Below are 22,579 nucleotides of genomic sequence, written 5' to 3' on the forward strand. Positions count from 1 at the left end.
CCAGTAGAAACACTGCAGCATTGAGGGAGCAGAAGCCGTAGCTCAGCAGTTGAGCAGCTCCTATGCATGCAGACCGTCCTGTGTTCAATCGTAGGGCTGGGAAAACTCCTGCCTGAAGCCCTGGAGAGCCATGGCTGCCAGTCAGTGTCCACAGTACTGGGTTTAGATGGACCAAGAGTCTGACTCAGCTCGAGTCGGCTTCCTCTTGTTCCTAAGCACAGGGAGCAACTAAGTTTGGGTTGGCTTCCTTGGAGAACATTCTTTGGGTTCACTATCAGCGTTTCCCTTCCCTTATCCACATGGAAAGGGAGAACGGTTTGCACTGGGCCTTTGCAGAAGTCAGCAGCAGCAGCAGCGTTTCACAGCAAATGTCAAGGAGAGGAGAATGCAACTGCCTCTCCTTTCTTCCCCCAATTCTCTGTGGAGCAAAGCAGGTCAAGAGTAGGCATCCTTGGGCACCTGCTGAGGCCCCACATCCCAGCAGGGGCACCCTAGACTTACTGCTGTTCTTCAGCATCGCATCCTACCTGTTCACCTGCCTCTCGCTGTATCCCAAACAATGGTGGTGGTGAGAATAATGATGATGATGATGATAATGATAATAATAATAATAAATTTATTTGTTACCCGCCTCTCCCTCTGGATCAAGGCAGGGGACAACACAAATGCCAACGCCATAAAATACATATAACTAATTAAAACATTTAAAACGAATGCATTATTAAAAGCAGCATATTATTAAAACGTCATCTTAAAATTCAGCTGGGTAGGCCTGCTGGAAGAGATCAGTCTTTATGGCTTTCTTAAATTCCGGAAGAATGTTAAGTTGACGAATCTCTCCCGGAAGGCCATTCCACAGTCTGGGAGCGGCAGAAGAAAAGGTCCTCTGGGTAATGGTTGTCAGCCTTGTTTTTGTCGGCTGGAGTAAATTCTTCCCAGAGGACCTGAGTGTGCAGGGCGGATTGTATGGGAGAAGGCGACCCCGCAGGTAGCCTGGACCCAAACCATGTAGGGCTTTAAAGGTGACACACTTTATACTTCGCCCGGAAGGAGGAGCAGGAGATGCTCCTGGCTCTCTGCCTGTCCAGCAACTAAGGGGGAGCACTGATGAGAAATAGAATGAGAAGCTGGTGACAATGGCAGTGAGAAAGTAAGACTCACCGAGGGAAGGGGCCCATTGAGGGTGCCTTGCTGAAAGACCCTCAGAAACCTGGAACTGACCCTGGAGCAAAGCCTGACTGCTGTTGCAGCTACTGTCTTGCGCAAGAGAGATCCACTCTCCTATTTTTCCCTCCATGGAGAACTTGGGAAGGGAGGCAAGGCCTCATTTCTCTCTCGCACAAGCTGGGCTTTTGCTAGGAGCACGGCGGGGGGCCCTCGTCAAAAAGGAGAGGGGGCACTCACTGCTGGCGAGCAGGCAAGTGGATTCATGGACCCCAGTTACGCATTTGAGAGTGCTTCTTCCACCGCAAGCCTCTCTGTTGTAGTAGCAAAGTGTTGGATTTGGACCTGGGTTCGAATCCTGACTTGCATAGTTATGCGTTTTTTAGTACTTCAATTAAGCTGCCCTCTCTTTCTCTCTCAAGTGGGAATATTGGCAACCTGCTCTGAGCTGGAAGGCACAGTCACAGGAAGGCTGCAATCCTCTACCCACATAGAGGGGAGGAAGTCCCATTGAGCTCAATTGGACTGACTTTTGAGTAGCCATGCGTAGGCTTGGACGGTACAAGGGTTGTGTGGCTGATGAGATAATAGCTCAGCGCTGAAGAGCTTTGTCAGATGAAAGGCAGCTACTGGCAGGCGGGGCAGTGGGAAAGTATGCCCATTTAGGGCTTAAACACCTGCAGACTTTTCTCCAATGAGTTACAGCCACCCTATAAATGAAGACGAGATCTGTGGCCAAGTGCACCTGTTCCCTTGTGTTCTTGCACTTGTGCTCTGGCTCAGTACAGCGCACATTTGGGGCTGGGTTGGGAGTTTCTCTGTGCTGCCAAGTGTTGCTGCTGCCACTGCCGCTCCTCCTTTTCCTCTCCAGGCGCCTTCCTTGATGACAGCAGCGAAGTACTGCGAGGGTGAGCATGTGGGGAACCAAATTGCATTTGAGCACAACGGGATTTGGCAGCTCCTTGCCAGAGCGCCTGATCAAAGGGTGGGTATTCTGTTTTTCATCAATGAGAAGGTATCACCCAGTTCAAAATTAGCCTCCTGCAGAGCAATAAACTGTGCAGATGTTTCTATGGCTGGCAAGTCTGCTGCTCGCTGCTCTGCTTGAGAGATGTGCTTTAACAGGCTGCAGGCTCCATCTCCAGATCCATTGGCTGGCTAAGTCAGGGCTGGGCAACTTGTTCTCCAAACGTTTGGGACCACAACTCCCCAAATCCCTGACCAAGCTGGCTGGGGCTTATGGGCGCTGTCGCCCAAAACATCTGGAAAGAATTGGGTTGCCTAATCCTGGGCTATGTCAAGGCATGGGTTGCATCCAGTTTCTAAGACAGTGTGCGCGCAACAGGTTTTGAGAGGCATTTGCCCTTATTGGCTCTGAAGTTCAAACGTTTGGCATCAGATCCTGCAGGACAAGCAGCCAATGACTCATGGAGTCATGTTGCGTTTCAGCACAGGGGTGGGGTAAAGCTGCTTCCATGAGCAATGGTGGTCCTGTTTATTCTGATGTGGCCATACGGACGATGTGACCATACAGAGAAGGTGGGAGAGCTCACTGGGGAGGGGGGTCTTCTCTGGCCATTTTTTTCACTATCCATTTTACTCTATGATGTGCTGCTTTCATTTGAAACATCTAATTATTGGGGAGCGGCAGCAGAAGCTCCTGGGCTACTTAGATCATTTGGAAATGTAGGGTAAAATCCAACGTAAGTCCTACTTAGAGTAGATCCATGCAATGAATGGGACTTAAGTTATTACTTAACTCCCATTCATTTTGGTGGGTTTATTGTAAGTTGAACGTTGGGCTGAATTAATCCATAGTTTCTGTGTCAGCGATGCCATCAGGGCAGTTTGAACTGAGTGAAGGAATACACACTAACATCTAAAGAGCAGCCCCGCTCCCCCTGTATGAGATTTAAATCCAGAGTCTGAAATTATCTAGGAAAGGAAAGGAAACTCTCATGCAAGCACTGAGGCATTACTGACTCTTGGAGGGATGCCAGCTTTCGCTGACGTTTTCTTGGCAGGCCTTATAGCGGGGTGGTTTGCCGTTGCCTTCCCCGGCCGTGATTACCTTTGCCCCAACGGAGTGGTTTGCCATTGCCTTCCCCGGCTGTTATTACCTTTCCCCCAGTGGGGTTGGTTTGCCATTGCCTTCCCCAGCCGTTATTACCTTTCCCCCAGCTAACTGGGTACTCATTTTACCGACCTCGGGAGGATGGAAGGCTGAGTCGACCTGAGCCAGCTGCCTGAAACCAGCTTCCACTGGGATCGAACTCAGGCCATGGGGAGAGTTTCAGCTGCAGAAACTGCTGCTTTATCACTCTGCCCCACACGAGGCTCCTGAAATTATCTAACTACACCACTATTCTGAGTTAATAGGCAGGGAGGCATAGTGATCAAAGGCCCCTCCCCCCCTAAGCTGGATTCATCCCTCTGTTCATTTTTTCAACAGGGTTCTCATTTCGCATAGGCATGAAAATAACAGAAATGACGCTTCCTATGAAATTAGCATGAAGCTATTCCTTTGGGCATCAGCTTCCAAGTGGGATGCATTTCCCTGCCCCTAGCATCCATCTCCCTTGAGTGCCATTTTTAAGAAATGCAGATGTGTGTGTGTGGGGGGGGGAGATATCATTTGACTTTTCACTTGGGGTATGAAAAGTCTCGCCCAACACCTGAGGCTGGCGTTGGGTAGGTAGGGCAGAGTAGGGTAAGTAGTTGAAGAACGGGTAAAAGTGATGCAAGGGTCCTTCAGAAAGCGCTTGGCTTAAGAAAGAAAAGGAGAGTAGCGCCCTATACCTGCTCAGAGGCACTTACTTTATTGATTTATTCATTACATATGTATTTCGCCCAATTGCCAAAGCTGTCCGGGCGGTTCACGACACTTTAATTTCTGCACTTCCTGCCAGGAACTGTGTTATAGCTACTCCTTGTGAACTTCCTCCTCAACTTCGTTGTAATCTTCACATTCCCTCTCTTTAGGCTTCCTCTTTAGCCTACTTCTAACTTGTATTCTCTTAGTCTGGAGATCTTCAACATGTAGATTCCCAGGGCATGTATAAGCATCTCCTGTAACATGCATAGATTTTCATGAAATATGTAGAACAAAATTATACTCTAGACATCTATTTTTATCTGGCAGGACAGAAATAGCTAAATCACATCCTGGAACAATTTATGCTGTCACCTTAGCAAGCATGCTGATACCCTGCGTAGGATCTTCCTGCACAGAAACGGATTGAAAGTGAAGTTCTGCATGTGTGTGTGAGAGAGAGTGTATGTGAAGCTGGCTTGGTAGTGCCACATCTTCTGGAGTGTCAGCAGTAAACCTGTGGTGGGTGGGAATGTATCCTTTGCTTCCAAGCCCAGGAAGCAGACAGGGCTAGACCTGAGTTTTGCCACCCCCATGCAGCTATGTGGCATAATTCAAGAGGTGCACACATGGCTTCCTGCTTGTATTATAAACTTCATCCCACGTATCTGTTTCCCTCGAATTATCCCTACAGCATTAAGTTGTCGACGCTGTTGTTGCTTAATCACACCCCAGGCGGCAGTGCTTTGCAAAGGGTTTGAAGGGGGGAAATGTAAATAAAAAATCAACGGATGACCCAATCCGATTCAAATTTGGTATGCTTAAAGCTCTCCTTAATATCTATTACTGTGCCAATTTTGATGTCTTTATCTTTAAAGCTTACGCAGATGTAAGCATTTGTTTAATTTTTCTTTAAAATCCTGCTCCTGTGCCCCAGTGGCCGCTCGGAAAACAACAAATGATTCACTCAAAAAGTAGTACCAAAATATTGCACTTCTTTTGGCTTTATAGCACAATTAAAGCAGGATGCCTGGGAGTACTTCCCAGTCAAAGCAGATTATAAGGTGGAAAATTTCTGAGTCCTTTGCACACAATTCACAGTGATTGCACAGTATAACCCTGGTGTGATAAAGCTCTATATCTGCAGTCTATGGGATAGTCTGTAGATGGCCTTATCAAGGGGTATGACCTGGTTGTCACCCCCGGCAGCACATTTCAGTCCCCATTAAGAGTGGGAGAATACAATGATAGTTAGATGGAGCCTCCGTGTTCAGAAGCAGTATATCCTGAATATCAGATGCTGAGAACAAGCAACAGGGAAGGGCTATTACAAAGGTGGGGAACCTGTAGCCTTCTTGGGTGTTCTTGGACTCCATCAGCCTATTAGGATGGCCTGTGGTCAGGGATGATGGAAATTGCAGTCCAGCAGCATCTGGAGGGCCACGTGTTTCTCACCCACCCCCTGCTGTAGCCAAGCTTAGTGAAAGAGTGTGTACAATACAAGTATTTGCAAACACAAGTTTGTTCCCACTTGAGATGCCTTAGGGCCAGGGCCAGCACCAGACTATTTTCACCCTAGGCAGGCACGCCGTACTGAAGCCGCCCCCCGCGCCCGCTCCTGGCTTCGAAGCCAGGACGTTGGAGTTGGGGGTTGGGGTGGCAGCTTCAGAACGGTGCGCCTGGGCAAGCCGTACTGAAGCCACCCCCTGCGCCCGCTCCTGGCTTCGAAGCTAGGACGCTGGGGTTGGGGGGCGGGGCGGAGGCTTTGAAGCTGCGCACCCGGAAGTGGCTTCCGGGCGTGCCCCAGTGTCCTGGCTTTGAAGCCAGGAGCGGCTTCCGACCGGGCGCTGGCTTTGAAGCCAGGATGCTGGGGGTGGGGGGGTGGCGGCTTTGGAACAGCGCACCCGGAAGCCGCTCCAGGAGAGCGGCTTCCGGGTGTGCTGTTTGGCGCCCTCCTTGCTTGGTGCTCTAGGCCGCCACCTGAGCTGCCTCTATGGCAGCACCGGCCCTGCTTAGGGCCGGAGTGCAGAACGCCTGGCCCTCCTGGTGTTGTTAGACTCCAATTCCTTTCAGTTGATCAGGGATGATGGGTGTTGGGTTCCTCACCCGTTCTGCATTCCTGCGCTGTTTATTCTGACAGAGGAATCTGGTTGACCAGTGGTGGAATCAGAATGATAGATTAGATTAGATTAGACAGCTTTTCATCTGATCCAGCAAGACAGTGTTTATCTGAGAGACAGGCAGATGTAACCCATGGAGATATTTCACCGGACTGCTCTTAAATAGCTCCCGTTAATTTCAATGAGGGTTGTGAAGAAAAGGTTCCCAAGGCTATTGCCCTGTGTTAACTACTGGGAGGGGGGGTCGTTTGGATTTCCTGCTGAAATGTGACAAGGACCTGTGGGTAGCTGGGCTCCCAGCTAGCACAAAACTTCCCATTTCTCCTTCTTGATCTTGCAGGAGGCACTGGCTACTGTCGACGAATATAAACAGTTTACACGGAAGGCAGGCAGAGAGGCTGTTTGGCCATTAACAGACATGGTAATCCCCTGTAATGACATGCTTTATGGATTGTTCCGCTTCAGTGCCAGTGCTTCTCTGGCTGCTTGCAGCTGCCCTACCTCACACACTGGCACGAGCGCACTACTTTGGTGGCATCCTAGGATGTTTTTCTCTGTTTGCGCACAACTGCTCTGCAGGTGCACACTGGGAAAGCAGCACCCAACGCCAGTGACTGGACACTGTTGGCCAGCAAGTGCAATTCTGAATGAGTCCCCTCAGGCTGCATTCCCCAACCTGGCGCCCTCTAGATGTTTTGGAGAGCGACTGAAACAGCTGAGCATGTTTAGAAGAGAAGATTGAGGGGAGACATGATAGCACCCTTCAAGTACTTAAAAGGTTGTCACACAGAGGAGGGCCAGGATCTCTTCTTGATCCTCCCAGAGTGCAGGACACGGAATAATGGGCTGACGTTACAGGAAACCAGATTCCGGCTGGACATCAGGAAAAACTTCCTGACTGTTAGAGCAGTACGACAATGGAACCAGTTACCTAGGGAAGTTGTGGGCTCTCCCACACTAGAGGCCTTCAAGAGGCAGCTGGACAACCATCTGTCAGGGATGCTTTAGGGTGGATTCCTGCACTGAGCCTTTTAGGCCCCTTCCAACTCTACTATTCTATGATTCTATGACCACTGGCCAAGCTGAGTGGGGCTGATAGGAGTTGAAGTCCAAAACATCTGGAGGGCACCAGGTTGGAGAAGAGTTAAGGGATGAGTAAAAACTGAAAAGAGTTAAGGAATGAGTAAAAACTGCTAGATCCATCCATTCCTGTATATAGACTGTACAATCACTGCAGAATCAAGTAGTGAAACTTTTTTCTAGACTCAACTGTTGCAGTGTGTGTGTGTGTGTGTGTGTGTGTGTGTGTGTGTGTGTGTGTGTGTGTGTGTGTGTGTGAGAGTGAGAGAGAGAGAGAGAGAGAGAGAGAGAGAGAGAGAGAGCAGGTTGTGCTCCCATTTAAATTGGACTAAAAGTTCAGCGTAGCCTTCACCTTGACAGGTCCTTTTTCTATGTGCAGGGAATTGTTCCCCCCTATGCCTTCTCCTCAGAGAGGAGGATTCGTTAAGTATGCAGTGCCACACTCCAACAGGAAGTTCATTTTTCTTCTTTCTTAAATCACGGAGTTCCCCCATGGTATAAATATGTACGAGAATGGGCCGCTCTCCCTCTGTCGCCCTCTAGCGATTCTACAGGGTGGTGCATGACGTCCAATCTCAGCCTGTGTATTTGGAAGAGAAAGTCTCAGGAGATCTTCGAAGTGGATCCTAATGAGAACTGGCTTTCTGGATCAGCCCCTGGATCTATCTAGTCCAGAACTGTGTCCTTAACCAGGGCCAGCCAAGTTGCCTTCCGAAAACCCGTGTGGGGGCCCAGTCGCTTCACACACGCACGCGCGCACCGTACCCAGTAGCATTTTCGTACCAGAGGCTGAAATTCCTCTCTACTGACCAGAAAGCTTTCTGTTCATGCTCAGAGGCACTCTTCTTACTTCAAATACTCCATGGTGAAGGAAGCGGTAGCACGCACCCTTTTCCAACTTGGTGCCTTCCAACGTGTTGGATTAAAACTCCCAGCTTTCCCCAGCAGGCTGGGATTTGTAGTCCAACACAGTTGGCGGGCACCACGTTGGGGAAGGGAGCCCACGGTACAAATACTCCAGGCAACCTGGGAGGGAAGCAGCAAAGATCCGTGCGCCGTGGGTGGGGCCAGACCTCAGGCCCTAAGAAGAGCCCTGCTGGATCAAACCAGGGGTCCGTTTCGTCCGGCACTCTGTTCACACCGTCCGGGGACAGGGCGGGGCTCTTCCGCCAGCGATCCGTCTCAGTTCTTGGACTTCGCCGGCGCAAGCAAGCAAGAAGCGGCGCAGGCAGCAAGCGGCAGGCGGAGTCTCGCTCCGGCGTCTGATCAAGCGCACGCCCACGCCAGTCTCCGGCGCTACCACTCCGGGCGGCGGCGGCGGCGAGGCGGGCGGCGACCCCCCAGGCGCTCCGGCGACCCCCGGCGCCGCCCCTCCTCCGCGGCTTCCGCTAGTTCCTCCCTCCGCGCAGCCCCCCCGCCGGCGGCGCGGTCCCTCCCTCGGTCCCTCCTCCGGGGGTGGCGCAGACGCGCGCGGCGGGGACGCTCCGTCGGCTCGAGGCGCGGGCTGAGAGCTCCGCCGTCCTTCTGTCGCGGCAGCGCCGCCACAAGTCCCCGAGAAGGCCGGGAGTTGCTCCGCATGGAGGGGGCGTGCGCGGAGGGGCCTGGGCGGCTGCCCTTGCGCTGAAGCCCCCGCTCGGCATGGAGGCAGCTGCTCAGCGGAGGTCGTGACCTGCTGCGCCGCTCGTGGGAAGAAACGGGGAGGGCTGCCCGGCCCCAGGAGAGCCCTTGGGCCGGAGCCGGAGCCAGAGCGCGCGGGGCGCACGGGCTCCACCGTCGCGGCCGGACCCAGCCTGCCCGCCTGCCCGGAGCGCGCTCCGGTTCCTGGCTCGGAGGATGGAGCCGCCGCCGCCGCCCTGCTCGAAGAAGAGCCTGTCCCTCTCGCTGCCCGTGCCGCGGGAGGGCCAGGCCACCCTCAAGCCTCCCCAGCACCTTTGGCGGCAGCCCCGCACCCCCATCAAAATCAAGCACCGCGGCTACTCGGACACGGAGAGGCACCCGCACCGGCAAATCGAGAGAGCCGACGCCATGGACACCAGCGACCGGCCCGGCTTGAAGAAATCCCGCATGTCCTGGCCGTCCTCTTTCCACGGGACCACCAGCAGCAGCAGTGTCGGCAGCCACAGCCACGGCGGCAAACGGTAGGTTCGAAGGCGGGGTGGTGGTGGTGGCGGCGGCGGCAGCAGGGGTGGGGGACTGCCCTCTATCCAGGCTGCTCCGGAGGGGACGGAGCAGCCAAGTGCCTGCAGCGTGGGTGCTCTCTGCCGTGAGGTTGGGATGGCATTCGCATCATGGAAACGTGTTGGACCGTTGTTTGTGTACACTGAGCACCGGCAATGCAAAGCAAAGCGCTCGGTCGCCCTTCCATCTTCGTGGAAGTGATGGACAAGAAATTCCATGCTGTAAACCCCTCTTTGCCAACTGAGTTTTACAAAGAAAGAATGATGTACCTGTCGCCCCCCCAAGCCACCCGCCCCCTGCAACTGTCTGAGTGTCCAGAGTCCAGGACATCATTTCCACCATCACGCCTGGCTGGGAGGCGTGCCGGTCTCCTTACCTGGAGACGCTTTTGCCACCCTCCGCTTTCCCTGCAGCTGTACAGGGCCGCCAAACAATAGTTGCTCAGTAGAGGAGGAGGAGGAGGCACCCTGTCAATGCTTAGAAGAGCACCATTATTACTTGACAGCTTCCAGGACTCGACCTTAACTCAAATTGAGCTCTGCTGAGTGGCGTCTCAAGTTACAGCCTATTATGCACCAAGCACACCAGTTTGTGCAAGTGGCCCAGTGCCTGGGGGCTCTCAGGCAGAGGTAAAATTGACTTTAGCCTTTGGCTGCCTCAGTAGCCCCAGCTACTTTCTTTCTCGCTTCTTCCTCTGTTCAGGGTCTGGCAGTTTAGGATAATAACGTAGTTTAATCTCCTGACAGCTTTGCTTCTTATTTTCTGGAGAATTAGAAAGCAGATTCAAAAATCTTTGTTTTTGACCGGCAGGCAAATGATTCCATTCCTTATTTTAATAAATAAACATGTGAAATGTAACGCAAGAGGGATGATGTGGACAAGAGCAAATCTGCAACCCTGGTATCCATAAGGGATTGCCCCACAGTCCGGACCCAGTCAATAAAATACCTGTATTATTCATCTGTGGTGTTCCTCCCCCCCCCTTTATTTCTGAGTTTAAATCTAATTGTTTATGGTTTGGTACAGGAAGGTTAAACGGGCATTAGGTTTTGGCACTCCCACCCGCCGTCTTCCGATTCTCCTGTTTTTAGAAGAGAAAATATTGAATCATGCTTTTTCCCATCATTGTATCAGAATTCCTGCCTCTTTGGTTCAGCGACAATGTGCTGCTTCCTTTAAAATCCAATTAACATTTTGTAACAAGCTGAGGGAGAGGAGAAAGTTCTCAGGAAATTGATATCTGGTGGGTCTTTATTTGTGTGTATGTGAAATATGAGACCTTCCAGATTCATACAAGTCTTAGTCCAAGTAAGTTGAATGGCAGGATCTACATCAATTAGGGTTGCTTGACAGGAAAAACACACACAGCAAGTTCTACTCCTAGGCCTTTCATCTTCAGGACTCAGTAGGTGAGCATGGCGGGAAACATGGCCACCTGCGAAACGCCTGCGTGTCCTCAAGCTGCTGAAACAAGCACAGTTGCCGGGGCAGATTGAAAAGTTGGCAACCCGAACCCCAATTGATTTTGATCACTGTACATCCCAATAGACTTGGGGAGTTATTCCTGTCTTGCAAGCCTTAAAGTATGCTTCAGACCACTCTGCAGACCGCTATTTTCTGTGGTAGCTGTTCAAGGGTTCTTCAGCAGGCGAATCTGCGGAAACGATTCCCTGAAGGTAAAAAGCTTGAAAGACCCTGTGCTAGTCTTGCAGTGGTTCGTATTAGCCATAAACTGTCAGGGGTGATGTTGCTTAAGTGTGCTGTGAGGACTGGATCACTGAAACATCACAGCAGCCTCCTGATTTAGAAACAGTCCCCTGTGTCTTACTAGGTTATCATTGTACTAATAGGCAACTAGTAGCCTGAAAGCCAAACCTGGCCTGCAGTCACCCATTAGTCTAACCCTCGGCTCACCATCAAAACTGTCTCTAACAGATGGGCTGCTACCATCTATATGTGTTCTTCGCCTTTCTAGGATAGGTTTTGTCATGGTCTGGGGCTTGTGGCTTCAGATGCATATAGATGTGCCTGTGGTGGCCCATCAAAGGTGAGGGAGAAAAAACCTTGCGTTTCTATTCTGAGTTGGCCTACCTCCAACCATTTAGCTGGTTTCAATCATCCATAGTCTCTGAGCCTTTTACTTGGAGTTTCCAGTAACATGAGGAATAGCTGTAATGGAACCTCAGGGCTCATTGATTCCAGTCCCATCCACTGAAGCCCTAACTTCGAAGAGATGCTGACGGAGTGTGCTCTTAAACTTTAAGTGATTATGCAGTTCCCACACTAGGCAGATCACCCAGCTGTTCTTGCAATTTAGAAACTTGCCTTAATTTTGACTAGCAAGCTGGCTGTAATCTACCTTGCTTTTATCTTGGGTTCATTGCCTTGTGTAAATGATTCTTTGGTAAATGATTCTCCCCAGAATAACTTTCATCCTTTTGTCAGGTGTATTTTATGGATGGAAGCATGGTACAGCTAAGGTAATTTTAGACCCTGGACTTAATTTTATTATACATTTTTTTGGTAAGATTTATATACCACTGAATATAATAGAATCTCTCAGCAGTTTACAACGTTAATGACTTAATGACATAAGGAATGTAAAAGCAGTTATAGAAGATGGAATTACAAGGAGGGGGAAAGAAATGTTAATTGTGTCCTTCACAAGAAATATGTGCTGCTGGGAGTTGTGGTACTTTTTTTCTGTTTAAACATGGATAGGATTTCATCCTTAATAATCATACCAGGGTAGCAACGGGGTGAGGGGCTTTAGACAGTGATGGACAAGAAATTCCATGCTGTATAACTGCTTCTACATTCCTGATATGTTAGAACAAATAACACACACACCCCAAAAAAAACCCCTCTTTGCCAACTGAGTTTTACAAAGAAAGAATGAGAAATACTCTGAGCATGTGCAGGTTTGTTTTTTTGCATCCCAAATGCACTTAAATCAAAGCACCATCATGACCACATGAATAAAATGGAGTTTGCCTCTGCTGCCGTGATGTATTTAAATGTATATACTTGGAAATATGCACCGTTCTGTTGTGGAAAAGAGCAATATTTTTCTAAAGTCAAGAAAATTAGCATTTGTAACCATGTTCATGCCCACCCTCTGACCATAAAATGTTTTTTTTTTTTAAATGAGAAAGGAAGGATGCTGTGGTGAGCAGCAACATCTGCCCTCAGCATAACCATTAGGGTGACCATATAAAAAGGAGGACAGGGCTGCTGTATCTTTAATAGTTGTATTGAAAAGGGAATTTCACCAGGTGTCATTTGTATATGTTGAAATTCCCTCTCCATCACAGCAGTTAAAGCTGCAGGTGCCCTGCCCTCTTTTAAATCTGGTCACTCTAGTATAGCTCCTGCACCTTTAACTGTTGTGATGAAGAGGGAATTTCACCAGGTTCCCCATATATACAAATGACACCTGCTGAAATTCCCCTTTCTATGCAACTGTTAAAAATACAGGAGCCCTGTCCTCCTTTCCATATGGTCACCCTAATACCCTTGCTAACCCAGTGGTAAATAGTCATTTGGGAGCCCCCCCCCCCGGCTTTCTAGCTGCGCCACTGGATGGAGAGTATTGCTCTGCATAACTTGCTAATAGCCTCTTTTTATCCGTGAATGCTCACCCACAGCTGCCTTGCTCTCTAGCCCGTCCCTTTTGCCAGCTGTTCCCAGGGTAGTTTTAGCCCATGCAGTTGAAGCATCTCTACCTTGCATTGAAGGTGGCTCCCAGCACATCTCCTGCAGGCTAGTTCTTGCTGTCAAATTCCCTTGCCTTGCACTTCTGTCTGATGGGGCAGCTCCAGCTGGCATAGGACATTGACATATGTCTGGATGTAGCTGAGGGAAGGGTTGGAAGCAGAAATTGAGGGAGGGAACTGATGAAGTCAGAGAATTGCCAGATGGCCACAGGGGACCGCATCCAAATATGAGTTTTGGTTGGCTTCTGGGAGGGGTCCCCGCAGCCTACTTACCCTTGAAACACTAAGGAGAGCTGCCTCCTGCTTATATGTTAGCAAAGATCTGCATCATCTGTGCCAGTCCTATGCCTTTGCGTTTTGAAATGGGCAGCTGGTGCAAACACCTGTCGACATGTCTTGCACCAGGGATGGAAAAACTATCTTTAGATCATGGCCCTTTGTCTTGCACCAGAAATAGTGTGTGTGTGTGTGTGTGTATTGGGGGGTGAGTGGAATTATGCTTGTGAATAGGTAACACTATTCATAAGTAGCTTTATACTTTCTATCAATGTAGTTTTTTAACAACAACAAAACTAACAAAGTTTTTAAACAACACCTAAAGTGGGGAATGCTGGGAGTTGGATGTTTTTCTGTCTAAACATGCTCAGGATTGCAGCCTTAGTTGTTCAAAAGTTGTAAGGATGTATATAACCAGCCAGGCACAGTGACATGAAGCTGTGACCCTAAACATGCAAAGACTTCTTCTATATAATCTTGGTGATCAAGCTGAGCCAGTGAGGTCTTCTGAGTAGTAGGGTGGGTAGGGGGCAGCTGGTGTTCCATCTAAAGAGACCCAGGTGCACCCCATTATCTGACAAGATTGTAAGCCTATGCGGCAGGGCCTTGCTATTTACTGTTTTACTCTGTACAGCACCATGTACATTGATGGTGCTATATAAATAAATAAATAAATAAATAAATAAATAAATAATAATAATAATAATAATAATAATAATAATAATAATAATTGAGTGTGCTTGCTAGATAACTTCTTGGAAGTAGTTTGTGTGGTTGTTTACTGTATTGTTTATCCTGCTTTGGAGAGTCAATAATTGCCTTGCCAAAGTGGCTTACATTGATTAAGAAAGGAGAGACATGCCCTGTTATCAGTGCTTGCAAACTAGTGGGAGGGGTGGGGGGGGGGAAGGAAATGGATGGAGACCAGTTCTTCAAAGCCAGAACAAAGGGATGAGCTGTACACAGGCATTCATACCCAGTTCGGGCCAGGCTGATCTTCCCATGCTGGTGTTCTTGGTTGAGTAGCAATTGGTGGCTTCCTCCTTTGGTTAGTGGATGGACCAGGGTGTTCCTGTTCCTGCTGTCCCAGAGTAGCTGCTGGTTGGGACCAAGTGGTTTTTTTTGGTAGGGAGCAGGTGCTTATCTGATGGATATGGCCAGGTAGGTCTTGCCCTTGCCTTGACGTTGTTCCTAGGAAGCAGTGGTTGCAGCCATGGATCCTGGCTCATGGCAGGAGTCACAGCGTACTTCCCTTCTGCTGTCTTGTTCCAGGGTAACAAAAAAGACGAGTAGGCCAACAGGGCCAAGTATATGCTGCAAATTTGCAGGAGTGCAAAGAAAAATCCAGACAGTGATATTGGGCATTGGATTCAGGTTTCTGAGATCCTTCATGTTTATGTAAAACAAAAAGAATTTTAAATTCTAGTCCTCATGGTTGCAAAGAAATGCTTGAAAGCATGCGGGCAGTGCTTGTTGAAATCTTAGAAGCTGGGTGAGGATAGGACTTCAGTATCCTGTATTGTACTTTGCCCCTCGCCCGTGATTAGCAAAACTAGATTACATTGTACATTTTAAAAAAGGAAGAAGTCATGGACATTTGCATATAGGTTACAAAATTCAGCTGTTTTTGGCAGGAACTTAGATTGCCTGGGCACATAGCAGGTATACACACAGCTCAGGTCTAACAAAAGGGCATTAATGGGCCACAGTTGCTTAGAGCATGTGCTGGATTGCCTCAGGCATAATACTAGGCATGCAGGCCTGGAAGTGCTAAAACTTAAAAACTGGTTCTTGTGTGTGACACTCTCTATCTCTCTGTATCTCTCTGTCCCACCCTGCTCTCAACCTGGTATCTCTTCAGACCTTTTTCTCCTTTTTCCCACATAAGAACATAAAAAGAGCCCTGCTGGACCATCAGACCAAAGGCCTGCCTAGCCAAGCATTCTGTTTCTCACAGCGGCCGTCCAGCTGCCTGTGGAAAGCGCACAAGTAGAACATGATGCCAGTAGCCCCAGAAATTGGTGTACAGGGGCATGTGGCCACATCTTTCCAGCATCTTTTAAAGTTGTCCAATTCCACTGGTTCATCTCCTCTACCTCAGGGAAGAGAGGCATCTTGCTCCTGTCTTTCAGGTTTTTTTCTTTTCTTTCCCCAAAAGTCTTTTGAAACCAGCTGCCTTTGGGCTGGCTGATATCAGACACCTCCTGCCCACAGACAGTCATTAGCCTTAATAGAACAGCATTGGCATTTCAAATGTATGGCCTTGAGAGAGTGAAGATGAATTAAAAAGCCTCAAAATTTCTTTTCAACTAAAGATCACCTGAGATTTCTGCAGTAAATCAAAGAGTACTGGAATAGTATGTGGGAATGGGAACATTACCTCCAATGGTTTTTTATTAATAATTCTTCCTGTGATTAATATCTTGCTGCTTCTGTCTTTACTGGCTCCAACACCTTAAAGAATTTGGGGAGAGCATTGTGCCCCTTAGTTGTGCGCACTCTGTTCTTTTTAATATGTTAAAATAGGGTATTTGTGGCAAATTTAGCACTGCTAACTGGACACATTGGTGGAAACAGATGTGGATCGAAACTGAATGGTGAAATTGATGCTGGGCTCTAACAGTATAGACTTCTCAAACCCTGCCAACTGTGACATTTTAAAGTAACCTGAAATTGGCTGAAACACACAATGCAACTCCAGTTCACAGTGTCCCAGATTATTATTTTAAAATACTAATAATTGAGGGCGCAATCTTATGCATGTTTAAACAGAAAAAAAATCCTACAATCCCCAGCATTCCCTATCCAGCATGACGTAGTGTACTTCAATTCAAAGGACTGCAACATTACTTTGGGAATCATCATAACAGCCCTGTAAGGCAGGGGCCACTAAACGTTTTGGACCAAGTGGGCACATTTGGAATTTGAGAAACTTATGTGGGTGCCTTCACAAAATGGCTGCCACGGAGGGTGTGGCTAGACACAAAATGGCTGTCACGGGGGCTTGGCTAGTCAAAATTGAGCTCAAGAAGTGGTGGTTGGGGGTGAGAAATAGCCAGGCTAGAGGCGGAGAGAAAAGACGCCCCTAACGTTTTCCAAGGTTTTTCATAAAACAGGGGTTTTTTTCTTCATGGGTGCTGTTGGAATCCCCATGAGTGTTTTGGGGAGCCCTGCTCTAAGGTAAACCAATATTGCCCTCTTATTTGTCAGTGGCTCCATGTTCCTGAGGGTGTTTGTGAGGGCCCCCTCCCTCAGTGAGTCTTCTTGCTGCCGTTGTCACCAACTTTTATTGCTCCTCCTCCTCTTTCTCATCATTGTTATTCCTTGTTTGCCTGAGAGGCAAGGGGGCAAGAAGTCAGGGGCATCTGTTATTCCTCTACCTTACCACCACTGTTTTCTGGGCCAGAGAGAGAGGCAGGTGAGCAAGTAGGTTGCCATGGTGAAGAAGAGGAGCAAGTCCAGGGGACTCTTGTTAGCAGGATCCTGCTGAGTTTGGATCCTCGGCAAGTGCCCAGCCACGGCTTCCCTTGATGCCGGCCTTGCCCCCTTTATTTTCAGATAAGGGGCTGAGAGCACGAGGTGGCTTGCCCAAGTCCACCTAGTGAATTCATGGCTGAGGGATGATTTGAACCAGGGACTTCCCAGTTCTCCTGATGAACTACACAAGCTCTGAAAGACTTGAATACCATTGAAATAATTTGGGCGAGAATCACTTGGTGCACTCTCTTAAGCAGATGCTAATACCTTTGCCTTATTATTATACCAACTCTGTGCACCATCCTGAGTTATTACTATTGGGGCCCTGGGAGGCAATGGCTTTTCCTTGCATTATTATGTAAAGTATGATTCATGCATGGATGAAGGCTATTTTAATACTGTCAGCCCATGGGAAAGGAAGAATATTGGATATCTTGTAGGCCTAGCTGACGATTGCCAGAGATGAAGCGTTCTCTGCGACACTCTGAGGACCGCTCGGCCTGCCATTCTTCCTGGAAAAATTAAATGGGGGCTAGTTACTTGACTAGTCAATAATATTATTTCAACAGGATTCAGCTGTGGAGGTTTGATTGCAACATCCTTTACATGAAATCACCACACTAAGGGATGAGTCTGGGTCGGCCTAAGGCCCTTTATTTACCTACGGCACAATCCTCTCCAGATGCCCGTCAGCTTCTGAACTCAGAGGCTGATAGGGATTTTATGAAGAGCTGGAGGACTACAGAGGTCATGGTTGCCTCTGTCCTCCCCCCATGCTGCATTTTAGGTGGATGGATGTTTTTGCCTGTCTACCTGAGGTGTCAGGAAGCAGAAGGGCAGGAGGCGGAGACAGCTGGAGGATGGATTGTAAGCTGGCCACCCCACTCTCCTCCCCTTCACCCCTCCCCACCACCACACCCCTTCCCCTCCTCTCTGAGCTCACATTGGCTAGCTTGGAGAAGCAGCTGGTACATATCTCTCTGTGCTGGCTGCAAGGGGGAGGGGGGCAGTGACCGTGGATTCCCAGACCCGAGGTCAGAGCACTGTCTCTGACTTCGGATCCAGGAATCTGAAATATCCTACAGCCCCCAGACACTGTCTAGGGCAGCGGTTCTCAACCTGTGGGTCGGGACCCCTTTGGGGGTTGAATGACCCTTTGACAGGGGTCGCTTAAGACCATCGGAAAACACATATTTCCGATGGTCTTAGGAAACTGTATTGACTGAACTATGTCATGTATCATCTTTTGTATTATTAAAGCTATTGTTATGTATTATTTTCATTAGCAAACCATCCCATGACAATGGATCGTGTAGAGAAGAACGAAAATAATTTTATGGTTGGGGGGTCACCACAACATGAGGAACTGTTTTAAAGGGTCGCGGCATTAGAAAGGTTGAGAACCACCGGTCTAGGAGCTGTAGGATTGCTCTCTTATGTAATTAAAGTATTGTTAGGCTAACCCCCTTTCAAAGCAGAGCACAAGGCACAAACAATACAAACATCAGAATTCTAATAAACATCAGAATTCGTAGAAATCTTTGACAATAATTAAACAGACATCTCATCCTGGAAACCGGAGTTGGAAAATAGTAATTTTAAATGTATTATCATCGTCGTCATCAATAATATTGTTATCTTCATCATTGACTGCAGGAGCAATCCAAAGCTCACGAGGAAGGCGACTGAGGGGCTGAAAAGGGGCACTTCAAGAAAGGATTGGGGAGAGCTTTGGATCTACCAGATTCAAAGCCTCCATCATTCCTTGAACATGCCCCTGGAAGAGGGGGGAAAACTACTTCAGCCTTGAAGCAGGCGTGGTTATTTTCCTTCCATTGGAACCAATAGGAGGGGGAAGTTTTTTGTGTTTTTTAAAGGCAAGACAGGTGCAGCAAAACCGAAAAAAAGCCGCTCTGTGTGAACCCAGCAGGGATTATTTATTTATTTATTGCATTTTTATACTGCCCAATAGCAGTATAAAACTCCCTGGGTGGTTCACAAAAATTAAAACCCATTCAAAGTATAAAACAAACAGTATAAAAACATGATATAAAATACAACATAAAAGCAGGAAGTTTAGGAAGTAGTGACTCCTCTCCCACGGATTCTCCCTCCTCTGCCCGCATAAGATTGGGGTGCCCATTTCTGTATTGCCCAATAGCCAAAGTGCTCTGAGTGGTCCACATAATAGGGGTTAAGCCCTCCTAAAGAGAAGAATATAACAATACAACTGCAAAATTAAAATCACCACGGAATAAAACCAAACCACCAGTAGAAAACAACTGCAGTACAAGGATCTAAAATGCATTAACAGATTAAAAACAAAAACAACCAACCAACCAAGTAAAAGGCATAAGGAATAATCCTCCGAGCTGTTTCACAGATCCTATTCATTTCTGTGAGGCTTGCGCAAGAGGAGGACTTTCTACTGGACTGCCTCAGAGATCAGGTCCTGCTTTAGAATAATAGAATCATAGAATGGTCGAGTTGGAAGGGGACTCTAAGGCCATCAAGTCCAACCCCCTGCTCAATGCAGGAATCCACCCTAAAGCATCCCTGACAGATGGTGAGGCATCTGCTCTCTGAGGCTGGTCACCTCTCCTTGTCTCCCAGTGAAGCCAGGGGTATCCCTACCATGCAACAGTGTGATGAGGCAGCTTCAGGGTCATGGAACTTGAGACATGTTAAATGTGGCAGAATAAATGGCAGGCAGATAGAACTGACCCGTAGGGCACAATCTGCCAGAACGCTTCTACAGCCCGAGACCAATTGAAATCAACAGGAGCAGCAGAAGAGCGTGGCACTACTTCTCACAGCTCCTTATGCAACAGAACTTTCTAGTGAATCGTGCCCCCTAATAATTCGTGGGAGCCCCCATGAATTTTCTGCTTCAGGTACTAAAATGCCTCGGACCAGCCCTGAGTACTGCCTCTTTTGAGGTGAGGGTTGGTTTAAATCGCAGAGCTGTATTTATAACACTACGGCCAAGCCTGCAGTTTGAACAGTTGGGGTGAGACTTAATTGTGCTGATCAACAGCCATTTAGGCAATGATTGCATAAATTAAAAACCAACAAACAGCAATCTCAAGGATGGGAATAGGAAGCCGGTTTGGGGCAATGCAGATGCTTTGCACTTACCTATGTTGAGCAAATGAGAGAGAGAATTCAAACATTTAAGCACTTGGTGAACTCAGAGATTGAGAAATACCAAACTATTGCATGTAGAAAATGAGGATGAGCACAAGGGAAGAAAATCTCATTTTATTTCTAAGGCTTCCCCTTCTCCCTTTTGTCTTGTTGTCGCTGTTGGGTGTGTGTGTGTTTGTTTGTTTATGAGTATTTCTATCTCGCCATTTCACTGCTCAGAATGGCTTTGGGACAGACTTCACTGCAGTCAAGGTTGCATTACTTATTGAGAGAGGAGGGCTGACCTTTGCAAAATTGGCCCAGGGGGTGCAAGCTGAGAAGTCGGGCTGGGGTTTGGATGACTGGGCCATTATCCAGACATCCTTAAAGAAGGAGGCAAAATATAGAAGTTGAGAAAGAGTTGTATGTGCCTACAGAGCATTCTTTATCCTTTATATGTGTGTATGTGTGTGTTGGGTGTGTGTGTGTGTGTGTGTGTGTGTGTGTGTGTTAGTGGCAGTGGCAGTGGCAGTGAAGGCTGGTGGCTCTGATGTCAGCAGGGCGGTGGATCTGCTCTGGAGTCCATTCAGAACTCTAAAGGTGCAAAGCAGCTTCGATATCTCCATTGTATAGTGGTGGTTTAGAAATGTTTATGATAACCTATCTGCAATAGAGATTTGATATGTCTAAGACAGGGGTGTATACCTTCAGGTCCAGGGACCAAATTCGGCACTCCTGGGGTCCCAGACTAGTTCTCTGGGTTTCCCTAGATGGATATGCCCAGTTCCCTTAGCCCCAACCCCTTTCTCCTGACCATCGATCGTCTGGTGGGGTACCCCAGATGTTTGCAGTTTTCCCCAATTCTAAAATGTTGAAATCTCTCTCCCAAGGCTTTGTTGTTGGAAATAAAATCCTCCGGTAAATATATGCCAGCATTTGAGGTAGTCCGGGCCTGCCCCTTATGCCTTTGGCCAACACACCTTTTGTGTCCTGAATGCACAGCTGGAGCAAGGCCACTGGAATAGCCAGTGCTTAAAACCTGCATTTTTCTGGGAATAGCTAGACTAGAACTGAAGGCTTATGTAGCCTGAGGTGCCAGAGCGCCACCCAGGGCTTGGATGCAGATCACCCCAGGCCCTCTGGCAGAAGTCCTACTCATGAGGCAGCCTTTACTGTTGAGTCTTTTCTGCAAGCAAGCTCTCCTTTATCCGGGCACGGTCTTAGCCTGTACCTTCATGAGTGGAGCTTTCCATCTGTTTAGGGGAAGATCTGAAGCCCTCTTTCCTGATGGCCCAGGACCTTCCTGGTCAGCCTCAGTTTCCTCTGAAGGGACGTCTGGTTCAGGAGGTTCAAGGTTGGCCTCCAAAAAGGATACCGCCAGGGGCAGGGCATTTATTTATTATTTATTTATTTATCATATTTATACCCTGCTCCTCAGCCAAAAAAGGCTCTCAGAGCGGCTTACACTTAGCAAAAAAGACAGTCCCTGCCCTCAGGCTTACAGTCTAATAAAGACATGACACACAAGGAAAAGGAGTTCAGGAGGGAGGGAGGGAGGGGGGAGGAGAGAGAGAGAGAGTCCAACAGGAGCAGGCCATGATGTTTCTTCTGCCTGCTCCTGTCCCCTTGCTCTTTCTTCTTCCCCACAGGGCCAAGATGACAGTTCGCCCTGTGGGGGTGGGGGAAGAGTTCCAACAGGAGCCGGCCATGATGTTTCTTCTGCCTGCTCCTGTCCCCTTGCTCTTTCTTCTTCCCCACAGGGCCAAGATGACAGTTTGCCCTGTGGGGGTGGGGGAAGAGTCCAACAGGAGCAGGCCATGATGTTTCTTCTGCCTGCTCCTGTCCCCTTGCTCTTTCTGGCATGCTGTTTTGTCTTTGGCTTCACCCACCACTCAAACGCAGGCCCCCAAGAGCTTCTCCCAAATTTGGCCCTTGGATTGAGGGAGATAGAACATCCCTGCCCTGAAGCACTAAAGTGCTGTTCATGCGTTGCTTGTGTATAGCACTGGTGCTCAGGTGCTCAAGCAGAGGCGAGGCTGCGCTGTGGCCATCCTCCCAGTGTCTCATCCTCAGGATAGTCCGGCTGTCCAGCGTCTTGTTGAATGTGGACATCTGCAGGTGAGGACCTGCTTGTGCATAGGAGATCCATGAGATGGGGTCACAGGTGTTTTGATCACTTGGAGGTCTTATGCTCAAGCTCATATGCTTCACCATATGAGTGCCTTGCATGTGCCCTACAGATAAGCAATGTGTGCATAAATCGAGATGTGCTGTGATGGCATAGGTTATTGGAGAAAGTGCAGACCTGTTTCCAGGTGGTTCAAAACCCAAATGTTTATATAGCTGTCTTAAGTGAAATCTTAAGAGTTATCATTTCTGGAGCGCAAGTTTGTAGCATGTGAATTTCTCTTACTTTTACCCTGCCCATGTCGGAACTCTCTGCGTTTTAGAAAATTGGCTAAATAATGGATGACTGTGGAGGGACTGGCCATTAAGGGTAGGAAATTCTAATAGCGCAAGGGCAGCCAGGAAGAACACTGGGTTACTCAAGAAATGCCTCTTCGTCTGAACAATTGTGTACCTCAGACAGGAGCAAGGACTTGGAGGCAAAGGTTAAGGACTGCCATGGG

General features: G+C 48.4%; 1 protein-coding gene across 2 annotated transcripts in view; it reads left to right on the top strand.

The window, feature by feature from the left end:
- Window positions 1–22,579, top strand: part of PDE4A (phosphodiesterase 4A) — a 490,724-nt gene that overhangs the window by 110,579 nt on the left and 357,566 nt on the right. Inside the window, exon 1 of one of the 2 annotated variants that reach the window (XM_063119316.1) lies at window positions 9,010–9,314. The exons of the other annotated variant lie outside the window; for it this stretch is intronic. Within the exon in view, the coding sequence (XP_062975386.1) occupies window positions 9,010–9,314 (305 nt within the window). Of the gene's footprint in view, window positions 1–9,009; window positions 9,315–22,579 lie in introns of those variants that run through there. 2 annotated transcript variants of the gene reach the window in all.

The sequence above is a fragment of the Elgaria multicarinata genome, chromosome 3 (genome assembly GCF_023053635.1).
Source record: "Elgaria multicarinata webbii isolate HBS135686 ecotype San Diego chromosome 3, rElgMul1.1.pri, whole genome shotgun sequence".
Lineage (NCBI taxonomy): Eukaryota > Metazoa > Chordata > Lepidosauria > Squamata > Anguidae > Elgaria > Elgaria multicarinata.